This window comes from Cicer arietinum, chromosome 6, assembly GCF_000331145.2.
Source record: "Cicer arietinum cultivar CDC Frontier isolate Library 1 chromosome 6, Cicar.CDCFrontier_v2.0, whole genome shotgun sequence".
In the NCBI taxonomy this organism is placed as follows: domain Eukaryota; kingdom Viridiplantae; phylum Streptophyta; class Magnoliopsida; order Fabales; family Fabaceae; genus Cicer; species Cicer arietinum.
The window spans coordinates 35,972,129-35,984,646 of record NC_021165.2 but is presented as its reverse complement, the minus strand read 5'-3'; the positions used below and the strand labels follow the sequence as shown (position 1 = coordinate 35,984,646).

Below are 12,518 nucleotides of genomic sequence, written 5' to 3'. Positions count from 1 at the left end.
ATATATATATATATAACAATTTTTAGTAGATTTAATATATATGTAACAAAACATAACAGATCATGTGTAAAAAATACCTTAGACAATGTAGATGGCCGCACAGTACGTAGAGGATATTAGGGTTCCCAACGTATATAATTATTTGAAAGATGTAGAGGATATGAGGGTTTCCAACGTATATAATTATTTGAAAGATGCAGTTTACAGCGCTTGTGAAAAAAGCGCTGTAATAGGTAGTTAAATTCAATGAAAGCGCATGTATTTTACAGCGCTTGTGAAAAAAGCGCTGTAATACGTAGTTAAATTCAATGAAAGCGCATGTATTTTACAGCGCTTGTGAAAAAAGCGCTGTAATAAGTAGTTAAATTCAATGAAAGCGCATGTATTTTACAGCGCTTGTGAAAAAAGCGCTGTAATAAGTAGTTAAATTCAATGAAAGCGCATGTGTTTTACAGCGCTTGTGAAAAAAGCGCTATAATAGGTAGTTAAATTCAATGAAAGCGCATGTGTTTTACAGCGCTTGTGAAAAAAGCGCTATAATAGGTAGTTAAATTCAATGAAAGCGCATGTATTTTACGGCGCTTGTGAAAAAAGCGCTGTAACTGATTCGCGAAAGCGCTTCCTTTTACAGCGCTTTTTTGACAAGCGCTGTAAAAGCCTTATAACGTGATGCGCAAACGTTATATGACCTACTACAGCGCTTGTTTTACAGCGCTTGACATCAAAAGCGCTGTAAAAGGTTCCGTTATTTTTAAAATATAATTACAACAGCGCTTGTGTTTAGCAAGCGCTGTAAAATGAGCGCTGTTAAATGTCATTTTTGGCGTAGTGATTAAAATCCTATAACAACTATAATTATGGAAAACATTTTATGTAGCAAATATAGAATCATTTATATGTGACACATTTACAATTTCATTTGCAATGGTTGAATCTTCACCTACATGACACTTCATCCTAGGCAATAAATTGATCAATGCAAAAACACTTTGACTCTCAAATACAAATAAGTCAATAATAATAATAATAATAATAATAATAATAATAATAATAATAATAATAATAATAATAATAATAAAAACAATTAATGTATAATTTAAAATTTTAATTTATGAAAGACAAATCATTGTATAATTTATGAAGTAACAAAATATGATTTTCAAGACATTGCCAAAAGATGAATAGAAAAACAAAATTATATATATACAATAAACGACAATTTATACGAGATAATATAATCGTATTTATATTTATAATCTATCAATTATAAATAAGTGAGATGATTCACAATTGAAAACAATTAATTTTGATTTTGACAATTATGTATCCGAACTGAAATACAAAATGTTAAGTCGAATACGTTGTGAATTGGAGATGAATAATGTGAACTTAAAGGTTTATTCTTTCTTTCAGAAAAACACCATCAAAGGCTTTTTATTTTTTAAGAAACGGCACCGTAAAAAACTTGGTTGACTTTTTCTTTTAATATCCCAATAAATTTAATGTGTTCAACTTTCAATAAAATAAAAAAATATCAATAAAATTTAAATTAATAATTAATAGAATAACATATTATAGATTAATTAGATCAATGATACTATTAATATAAACTTAAAATTATAATTGTTGTTTGGAACATTGCCAAATGACAAACTTGCCATAAAATTATATAATTATGTTTATAATATTAATGTATACATTGTTATAGGCATGCTATTTTTAAAATGATGTACCACAACATATTTTAAATCCTACTGTTAATTTTTCCATTTTTTTTGGTTCAACATGCATACTATTTTTGTTTGACTCAATAGGCACATGCTAGTGTGCTACTAAAATATTTTTATATTCTGATACGAATCAAATCATGTTCGGTCTCATTTAAGTGTAATTATTAAAAAAATTAATGTTAACCATAAAATAAATTTTATTAATTAAAATATTTGTATTAATTATAATTAGTTTAGAAGTTTAATGAAATAATATACAATAAAAAGAAGATATTAGTGGAAAAAAATATTAATGCTTTATTGATATTAAAGAAAGATAAATAATTTAAAATAAAGATAAATAATAAATAAAACATTTAAAATAAAACAGAAAGAAACAGATAATAGTAATTAAATAAATATTACATATATAATATATAAGTATGTTAGATACTTTAATTTTGTTATTTTTATAGGTTTTGTCAAATTTATAAATATTTTATTATTTTACGCTATTAATCTGAATATTATAAGTTTATTTGTAATTTATATTTTTAGTGTTAACAATTTTAAATTAACAATTTTAGTAAAAAGAAACTTAAATAACTAATAAAATAATTAATTAATCAAATTATTAATTGATTATAAATTATTACTAATAATAAAAAATTAATATAATTAACATCTTTTATTGAAGGACAAATAACAAATTTGTAAAAAAAGAAATTAAAAATATTGATTGTAATATTAAAATTGTACTATTTAAATTGATATATCTTTAAAAGGATAAAATTAATTTATAATTTTATTATAATATTTATTAAAATTGCAGAGAAAAAGACATACATAATTTAGTAAAAAAATAATTAATAATTTTAAAACTTTTTATATTTAAAAATAATTTTATTGGGGCGAGCACTCTACTCTAGGCGGACTTGTTTCCCTTTCCTGGCAAAAAAAATTATGCAAACGGAATCGTGCAGCCTGTAAAGTTGGTGTTGGTGTCTCTGTAAATTTAAAAAATAAAATCCGCAATCACACCAGCATACGGTCTAATCCAGTCATACCGGTCCGATCGATTCAGTTTGATTTTTTACAACGAAGCGAAGCGACCGCACTACAGCGTAATAGCACCTCCTTCGCCCCACAGTATTCTAACGCTCTTCTCTCTTCTCTCTTCTCTCTCACTCTCTCTCTTCTCCTGGAACCGTGCAGCGAATCTAGGCTGACACCATCGGAATTCGCCAGCGGAAATGGCGGACTTGCCGGAGAATCGCCGGCACTCTTCTTCCAGTTCATCTAGTGCGAGCGATCTATCTGTCAGAGTGGACCGTGAACTAGATACCGGAAACGGAAGCACTAGCAAGGAAGTTGAGGATATTACCGAAGCGGTTTCCAATGGAGTTTCCATTAACAACGGCAGTGGTAGTTCTTCAGCATCAGGTTACTACAATTCTTTATCTCAATCTAACTTTCTTCTTCTGTTGATTCGTGTTTTTGTAGATTTAGTTGTAGTCAATCGATTTAGAGAAAGATGTGTTGAAACAAGAAGAATTTATAGGAAAAAAATAATGGAATCGCGAAATTATTGCTTACTTTGAATATTGAACTGTTTCTCGACGCGTTCCTATTTTGATGTGCTTTTAACATTTTGGTCTTCTGAGTTTTTTTTTGTTTGTTTATGAAATGAAGTGAACAGAAAATGTGGACTGGAAGAAAAGTTTAAGGGCGGGGAGAGTTTTATTTGTCAATAGAAAAAAAAAGGGATAAAGAATTAATCAAAAACTGCTGGAGATCTGAATTTATCTAAATTTCAGTTTTCAATATCTGCGTTGTATGTTTTTTAAATTTAAATTTGAAAAAAACTTTATGGTTATGGGTAAATTTATGGTTGACCAAAGAAAAACAAAAGGGTAAATTTATATAGAAAATGTCTGAGCAAAATTGGTAGTTACTTTTGGAATTTCTTTTATGTTATGGTACACGTTAATTGCAGATCGCGGAAAATAATGAAGTGTTCAAATTCCACTACGCTACAGTGCTATAGCGCTGTATAGTCCCTAATTGGCAACACTTTGTACTAAATAGTATATTGTAAAACAATAACACTGTGTCCAAATTTCACTACGCAATACTGCTATTCATTATTAGTTTTCCTGCATTTGCTTATTTGATCTGATATTACCCTTTAGCTTTTATTTCCTTTTTATTTTGTATGTCATATTGTGCCTATGTCCATCTTTCCTTTCATACACATGCTTTTACTAAGTTAGAGCACTGCTATTATTAGATATATCCCGCAAGGGCACAATACATATTAACAGAAATATTGTTGGATAAATCTCGTAAGTTTTGTTGACATCGAATGATCAATCCTCCATTTGGCGTTATGTTTCCTTTTCCTAAGTGCTTGTAGCCCTAATGTAGTGAGTAGTCCCCTTCCCCCACCAAAAGAAAAGCACATATTATTTTCTATCCTATGGAATGTGGTAGCTAGTCTTGATCTTTCATTGTTAGCCTGAACGGACTATCTCATCAAGTCAACACCCATATATCTTCATTCCAGCTAAGCAATAGAAAAAATATTGAAGAATTCAATACTAACGGGTAGTTCTAGTCTTATCCCATACGAACAAATTGATTGTAGGGCATAGATAACCATAAATAAGTTAGGTAATGAACAAATAGATAAGGCCTCATTAGATTTTTTTTAATATAAGCTGAGTGAATAACATGGAGGAATGTGTAAAGGGAAATTTTAATGCAAAACCATAAGATCTGCAATGTTGTTTACCACTGAATATTGGATGGTAAAGAACCAACATGATTGTAAACCATTCTCATAGATATGAGGGTGTTATGATAGATGAGTGATTACATAAGTGATAAGTCAAGATAGGATTATAAATAAAATGGTAGTCTCTTATTAGGTGGTTTGGGTGTTGCAGAGAAAGCATGTAGATGTATCATTAAGGAAGATTGACTTGATGGAGGATAATACAATAGTTAGTGATAGGGGAAGACTAAGAAAAGCTATTAGTCAAACCATTAAGAGATATTTTGTAAATAAATAATTTATGTTAAACCTAATACTTGAATCAAATCTTCATTTGGAGTATCCAAACCCAAGTTATATATATCTTGTTGATATTTAAATTAAATATAAATTATATATGTATGTATATATATAGGAATCACATATATCTCTAGAATATTCCATTGTAATTAAATGAAGTAGATTGTATAGTGATTTGTTTTCAGCCTATATAATTAAACTTCCGCATTGTAGTTGAAACACACGGTTTATGCATATGTCTCTTCTCTTATTCTCTTTCTCTCAACATGGTATCAGAGCATGGATAGTAAGAGGGGAATCTGTAGCAGAGCACATCTAGATGTTCATCCTCATAAGAATCCCATCACTAAGATGGAGATTTAGATATTAATCATTTTCTTAACATTTTCCACCATCCTTTGTAAACAACCATATAGTCTAAGTCTAATTTTAAAATTAACTTTAAATTTGGGCCTTTGCCTAAACCTGTAGCATGCAAAGGCCCATTAGTTTTGTATCCATGGTGTCTTATATCTATGATGTCCCACAAGACTTATTACTGAAAGTGGATAAAAAGCATCATTAGTTTTAGAGTGAAGACTACAAAATTTCAATTTAAGCTAAACTTGAAAATTTACCTTTTTCGACACCAATGCATATACTTTGTTTTCTTAGCTCCTTTCGTTTCCTCATTAAAGAATCCAATGACAGGCTTCCCATTGAAATTGACCTAACAAAGCAATTTGACTCAATGATGGCTAAATACCTTGACTTATTGCTCATTAAAGATATTGAGTATGTCAATGGACAAGGTGGTTTGGGGAGTAACGTAGGAATTGGAGTGATAAGAAGGTCATGAGTTCAACTCCCCCCTCTAACAAAAATTAACAATTAACTACTAACGTTAGCTATTTCAAAAAAATTGGACAATCAGCTTAGTGGAAGCCAACCTCTTACAGAAGCACTTGTGCTAGGTTTGGCAATAAAATAATCAAAATGAATCGAAGATGTTATAAAAATTTACTAGTATTTCATATCTAAATATAACACCAAATCTGCAAGTGCAAAAAAGCATGAATGTCTGATAGCAACTGTAACTTCTCTGATATCTAGCAAAGGGAGCATAATTCCTTCCGACTGAATAGAAATCTCTGGAAAATACATTAACAAAAAGATATAAATGAAATAGACTATGCAGCAAGGATATGCAGTAAGCATTCTTTTGCAGGCCAAAGGCACCCACAATTTTTCTTCATTTCTTCTCATGTTAAATCATGGAGTTCAACAAGCTGGTGATGCTTGCAAATATCCAACTTGAGGGCTCATTCCTATGCTAAGAAAAGAAAGAAACTAAGGAAAAATTGCATGGCCGCTGGATTGTTAGAGGCACACATTAAGCTGTATCAGAAACACACTGCATAGATAGATAGTAGCTCATTCAGCTTTTGCTATTTGACATTTGTTCAACTTCCATCATCGTGTATAAACATGTTCAATGGTTATATAAGCATTTACTCATTTTAATATTATTATTAATATTTGCTGTAAGAATATCAGGGAATTTTGACCCTTTACTGATAAGTACCTACTTAACTCCATTCTAAAATGCGCTCCTCTATGATCTTGTCATTTCTTCCACAACAAAACCTGGTTAGTGCTGCTACACTCATTCATGTTCTCCTGCTCTCTCCATGCTTCCCTATAATGAAATAAATTTATTTAAAGTAGAGAAACAAGAAGATGCATGAGGAGGATAAGATATCCTCCGTTCCTCGTAGAAAACCAATAACCAAAACCAGAGGCAGAGACTCTTGAAAAACCCATTGGTCGAGCAAATCTTGTCAATGTTTTTGTATATCCAATAGTGTGAACATGTTCAATGGTTATATAATAAGCATTTACTCATTTTAATATTATTATTAATATTTTCTGTAATAATATCATGGAATTTGGACCCTTTACTGATAAGTACCTACTTAACTTCATTCTAAAATGCGCTCCTCTATGATCTTGTCATTTCTTCCACAACAAAACCTGGTTAGTGCTGCTACACTCATTCATGTTCTCCTGCTCTCTCCATGCTTCCCTATAATGAAATAAATTTATTTAAAGTAGAGAAACAAGAAGATGCACGAGGAGGATAAGATATCCTCCGTTCCTCGTAGAAAATCAACAACCAAAACCAGAGGCAGAGACTCTGGAAAAACTCATTGGTCGAAAAAATCTTGTCAATGTTTTTGTATATCCAATAGTGTGTGAAACCCTCTTAACTTAATAAAGTTGAACTTGCTATGTTCTGTTAACATTTTATTATAGTTCATCCCTTTTCTTTTAAAATTATTTGATACCACTATTTTGTCCGATTTCATGGCTCATCTTTAGCTCTAACTATGCTGGTCTTGTTTTCTCCTCGTATTTAGGTATTCCTAGCAGGGGGTTGCCCAAAGTGACCACATTGCCAGTAGACATAACCCATGGAGGTAAATTGGTGTCAAGTTCAAGTAAGTTTAACTTGGAACGGTCAAAAACAGAGAGGCAGAGACATCTAAGGCCTGAGGATGCAGCACAAATTTTTGATGACAAAATTCCTGTACAGGAAAAGGTATGTAATGTTATTGTCATCTATTAAGCTTCTTACCTTTTTGTTTTGCGTTATGTTTATGACAATTCCTGCACAGGAAAAGTTATTTATTGTCATCTATGAAGTTTCTTACCTTTTGGTTTTCCTGTTGTGTCTGTGAAAGTGTACCTTATGCATGTCAGTCAGTGTTGTCAAATAGCCGGTATAGCATAGCAGAATTTGAACAAATCTATATTATTTTGCGATATGCTTTTTAGTAAAGGTGTTGTCAAATAGCCGCTATTGTGGCACTATAGCATAGTGGAATTTGAACAAATTGCTATCTTCCGTGATCTGCAATTGACAACATTGATGTTAGTAATGAAGAATATTTTGTTCCCCAAAAGAAATTAAAAACTCTCAGGCTATGTATGGATGGGAGATATTGTTAGGAAAATGATGGGTGGGAAGATTTCAAGTCAACCACTGTGCTTTGGGAGTTACCTAAAAATGGGGAATTTTGACAAGGTCCTTAATGCAGAAAAAGATGTAATGCAGGTAACAGGTGGCATGCTGGTCAGTGGTCTCAGAGAGTTGGTTATGTTAGACTGTTAGTGACATTGGTAAGAAGTTTATATTGAAAGAGAGAGATCATGTGACGAGTAGTATTAGGAGGGATGTGCTGAGCATAATAGTGGGAATTTTGATGAGCATATGCTGCTTGTACTAGGGGAGCATTTTCTTTGTAGCAGCTGAAGTCTGGAAATCAGTGTAGATGTTCTTTTAGTGTCAAACAATACAGCTATTTGTGTTCTTTAGTTTATTCTCTTGGAATTGTATCTTCGATCTTGCTTTTACCTATCTAGTTTCCTACCAGGTGTCATGTAATGATCAATGCTCCCTTATTATTTCTTTATGAGCATTTTAAAGCAACACAATTTGGAAGACTTCGGAGGATTTTAAACATACAAACAAGGGGAAGGAAACTTATTAACAACATACTCTCTTTTTCATCCCCCTTTATTTCCTTCTCTCTTCCCTACCCAACTCTGATAAAAGTCTTACCGTCAGCTTGGTATCCCCTATAGATGGTGGTACTACTACTGATCTCGTTGTTGTGATACTTGTATGAGGATTAACCAATGTACTAGTGATTTGTTTTAGAAACTATGGTAGCTAAGATATAAGATATACATGATCGACTTGTACAGAGAAATATTCTATTGTTTCATTTTATCGTTTTCAAATCTATGTATGTCTGTGTATATTTATGTAGGGACTAGGGAGCGTTTCAAGGGGAGCATGCTGTCATGTTAGTAGTATCATTAATGATATGTGAATAGTTAAAATTAGGTTCAAGTTGTACAATTTTGACCATCCATTATGTTTATTTGTCTCATACCACTTTTCCTCTTTTCTTTCTTTACCCTTCCAATTAGCCTCGCCACATTGGTATACATTTCAGCCAACAGTTTAAATTCACACTGGTTCTGTGTGAAACTTGAACCCTTCATGAGATTTTTGCATGATAATAATTAATGAAATTTGGTTTAGAATAAGACAATAAGTGATTCGGGGCATAAAGTGACATTGTTAAAAAATAAGTAGAGTTCTATCACCATATACCATTTTTCATTTCTGATTTTCCAACTCAATTTTGTCAAATTGATTTGAATGATTTGTTACTAGACATGATTTCTGATAACAAATTATTTCATTGTTTGATCCCAGTAACTTACCTTGCGTAGTAGGTGAAGGATTTTGTTGAATTACTATATTATTATTAGAAACATGCCTTATTTTTTCTTCTTCTGACCATTATCACCATCTTTATTTTTGTTTTTAATCATATATGGCTGGAACTTTAGTTGATGTTTACAACTGTGCAGCTTAAATTGTTGAACAGAATAGCTACTGTAAAAGATGATGGAACTGTAGAATTTGATGTTCCCATAGATGTTGAACCTGAAGCTCTTGGTGCTCGATCCAAACATGTAAATAATGTTATTGATGATTCAGTTGGTCGTGCAACAGACCTTGATTACATCCCTCCATTAAATATAGTGATGCTTATTGTTGGCACACGGGGAGATGTACAGCCGTTTGTCGCAATAGGGAAACGCTTACAGGTATAGTAATTGTTGCATTTTACTATGTCCCAAATTTCTCTTTTCATCTTTCATATGCTGCTCTTTGTTGGTACATGAGAATGAGATGTATGGCCATTTGGTAAAATAAACTTGTGATTGTATGCGTAGACATTCTCTTAAGTCTAAAATTTCCATTTGTTATATGTGTTAGATTTAAAACCATTTGTTAACCTTCATCTTAGCAAATTTAACTTGACAATTAGTAAATATTTTGATCCTGTTTGCTTCTATTAGAATAAGACGAGCCTGTACATCATTGATCATTCACAAGCCCAAAAGATTAAGACTCTTTTAGCCCAATTAGTCAATAGTCGGACTCTTCTGTGAATGATTATTTTAGATATAAAAATTCATAAGCCTTCATATAATAACTCTGTGCTTATTGGCAAGTTGATCCTTGACAGAGTATATATACTTGTGTGTTCTTTTCTCTTTTGAAAAATGTTCTCCTATGAATTCTTTAACTAATGAAGAGAAAGGAGACACTACAAACTTGTGATTCCAATTTTGGTAATGCTTTCACTTATCTCTGATATGTGTAGCCGACTAGCTGTTATATTTTCTTCTGTATGTAGTTAGCTTGGAGCTTCTGGTATTTTTTTCCTACAGTAGTTGTTTCCTATACCACTGTTCTATTTTTTATTGAATTAATACATTGTTTTAATTGTTTATTCTCTGACAAAAACGTGATATGAAATACTTAGTTATGTTAATTGTATTTAAGTTATTATTGTATACGAAATTGAAGTCCTTACTCACATTCATTTGTGCAGGATTATGGTCATCGTGTTAGATTAGCAACTCATTCAAATTTTAAGGAGTTTGTTTTGACAGCTGGGTTGGAGTTTTATCCATTAGGGGGCGATCCAAAAGTCCTTGCTGGCTGTAAGTGCTGCGTACTCAACTGCGGTTTATTCTTCTAGTGTTTGAGTGGCTTTAATGCATGATTTTCTTCTGGCTCATAATACCTTCCAATGTATGTGCTTTTTGTTTGGGAAAGTGGTAGAAGAAGAGATTTTGGAAGTGCAAAAATTCCAGTTTAGAAATAATCAATCCCGTATTTAATCAAATAAATGAGTGGGTTACTCTTAATCTACTCATTGCACATTCTTAACCAATAAGTTACTGAAAATGATTTAATTTATATACACTGACAGTGTAAAACTGTCCGTCAATCTCAACCGTTGAATTATTATAAATCTTTGACTTTTATGGTAACTACATCAAAAGTCACAGCTATGAATGGTTATGATGTGCTGACCTTTCAGTGCATAGTAATTAAACTCTAATGAAAATAGTTGGGAATTGTCTTAAATCACTTCAAAATGTGATGTGTCATGGATAAATTATTTACTAAGTTGAGATCATGAAATTTTATAACTTTTCTCCCTACAACTATGTTATACTATTTTACTTTGATTTTTTATGCTGGTGCAGATATGGTTAAAAATAAGGGCTTTTTGCCATCGGGACCCTCTGATATACCTACTCAGCGAAATCAAATGAAAGAAATTATCAACTCTCTGCTTCCTGCTTGCAAAGAGGCTGATATTGATTCTGGTGTGCCCTTTAAAGCAGATGCAATCATTGCCAATCCCCCAGCATATGGTATGGCTTCTTGTTACATGCATTTTTTATGATATTGTTGTTTGAATTTGTGCCTTTTTATTTAGGAACAATTTGATGTGCAATCGAGATGCCAATGCTACCATGGCATTGGGGCAGCTAAATTCAAGTGTTATGGCTATTCGACATACACATATATTGATGTGTGTATGTAAGCATATGTATATCTGTATATATAGTGTATGTATTGATAAATATATATGTACTCATTCTATTTTTTGGAGAAGAAATGATAATTATTTTCTTATTCATTAAATGTCATACATGGGTGAAATATAGGCAGAGTTGTTTAGAAAAATGCTAACCAATAAAAAGATAAGAGAAAAAACGAACAAATCTCATCTTAAATAGATATTTCAGATCCTAATCTGAAAAATATCTTGCAACTTCCATACCTAAAAACTATCTTACAGGATCGAGATCTTTAATTTCAAATTCTAGTTTCTACATAGAGTGAGTTCTTTAACCTGCTTATCTCTAGGAAATCTTCTCCTCTAAGCGCCATATCATACATATACAGAATTAACACAGCTGTCTTCCCTTATTGTAAATGCCTTGGAAACACTTGAAAAGTTGACAACTTATGTAGTAGACAAATTGATACTAGAAAATGTTCGAGAGATTAGACTTAGTCCTTGAGTTTAACTATATATTTATATAATACTTAAATATACTATTTATATATGGTGATAGTGCAGTTGTGACTGTCCAGTTTTGTAACCCAAAGGCATGCAGCTGCGATTGTGTCATGCAATTTTAGTTTATCTGTTACCTGCATGAGGACTAATTTAGGACAATCTATCATCTAAACAATTGCTTTTATAATTAAATGATTCACAGAGTCTTTGAATTCAGTTTGGTACTAAGAAGAAGGGCCATGGTGAAGTACCATTTTTGCAGGGAAGGATTGTTGTTTCAAGGTTGTTGTTTGTCCTGTCAGATACCGTAATTTCCCCCTATCATCCAGTGTCAAGTTTACAGGCTAAGATCATTCAAAGTAGTTATTTCCATTGGGATTGTGAATGATGAGTTTCGGGTTGAAAATTTGAAATAGGTCAACCAAAGACGGGGAAGGTTTTGGGGTACTCTGTCTAATGGTTTCTGGTTCAGAGCCCATATAGATTTGGATAGGAAATACGATCTAAGCTGTTAGAACTTAGAAAAGAATACAAAGGAAAAAAATTAAGATGTGAACACTACAATTTGAACCAGATAAATTGGATCTTAATATTATTCTAGTTATTTTTCTAAAATTTTACATGATAGAATATTTTCTTATTTCTCCATCTAAATTTTGGGTTATTGTTTCTGATAATGCCATCCTTGTTTCACATTTTTTGCTAGTTGGTCCTTTTTATCTATTTCATGAAGGTATTAGTAAGTAATACTTTGTAATGCATATCATTGTTTTTCCTGCT

General features: G+C 31.8%; 1 protein-coding gene across 2 annotated transcripts in view; it reads left to right on the top strand.

The window, feature by feature from the left end:
- The first annotated feature begins 2,750 nt into the window (after window positions 1-2,750).
- Window positions 2,751-12,518, top strand: part of LOC101493241 (sterol 3-beta-glucosyltransferase UGT80A2) — a 23,520-nt gene continuing 13,752 nt past the window's right edge. The window contains exons 1-6 of one of the 2 annotated variants that reach the window (XM_073370062.1): window positions 2,751-2,833; window positions 2,925-3,152; window positions 7,185-7,366; window positions 9,214-9,453; window positions 10,248-10,359; window positions 10,912-11,082. In XM_073370062.1, coding sequence (XP_073226163.1) covers window positions 2,963-3,152; window positions 7,185-7,366; window positions 9,214-9,453; window positions 10,248-10,359; window positions 10,912-11,082 — 895 coding nt within the window. In that variant the 5' untranslated portion in view covers window positions 2,751-2,833; window positions 2,925-2,962. The other variant, XM_004506530.3, reaches the window with a different exon arrangement.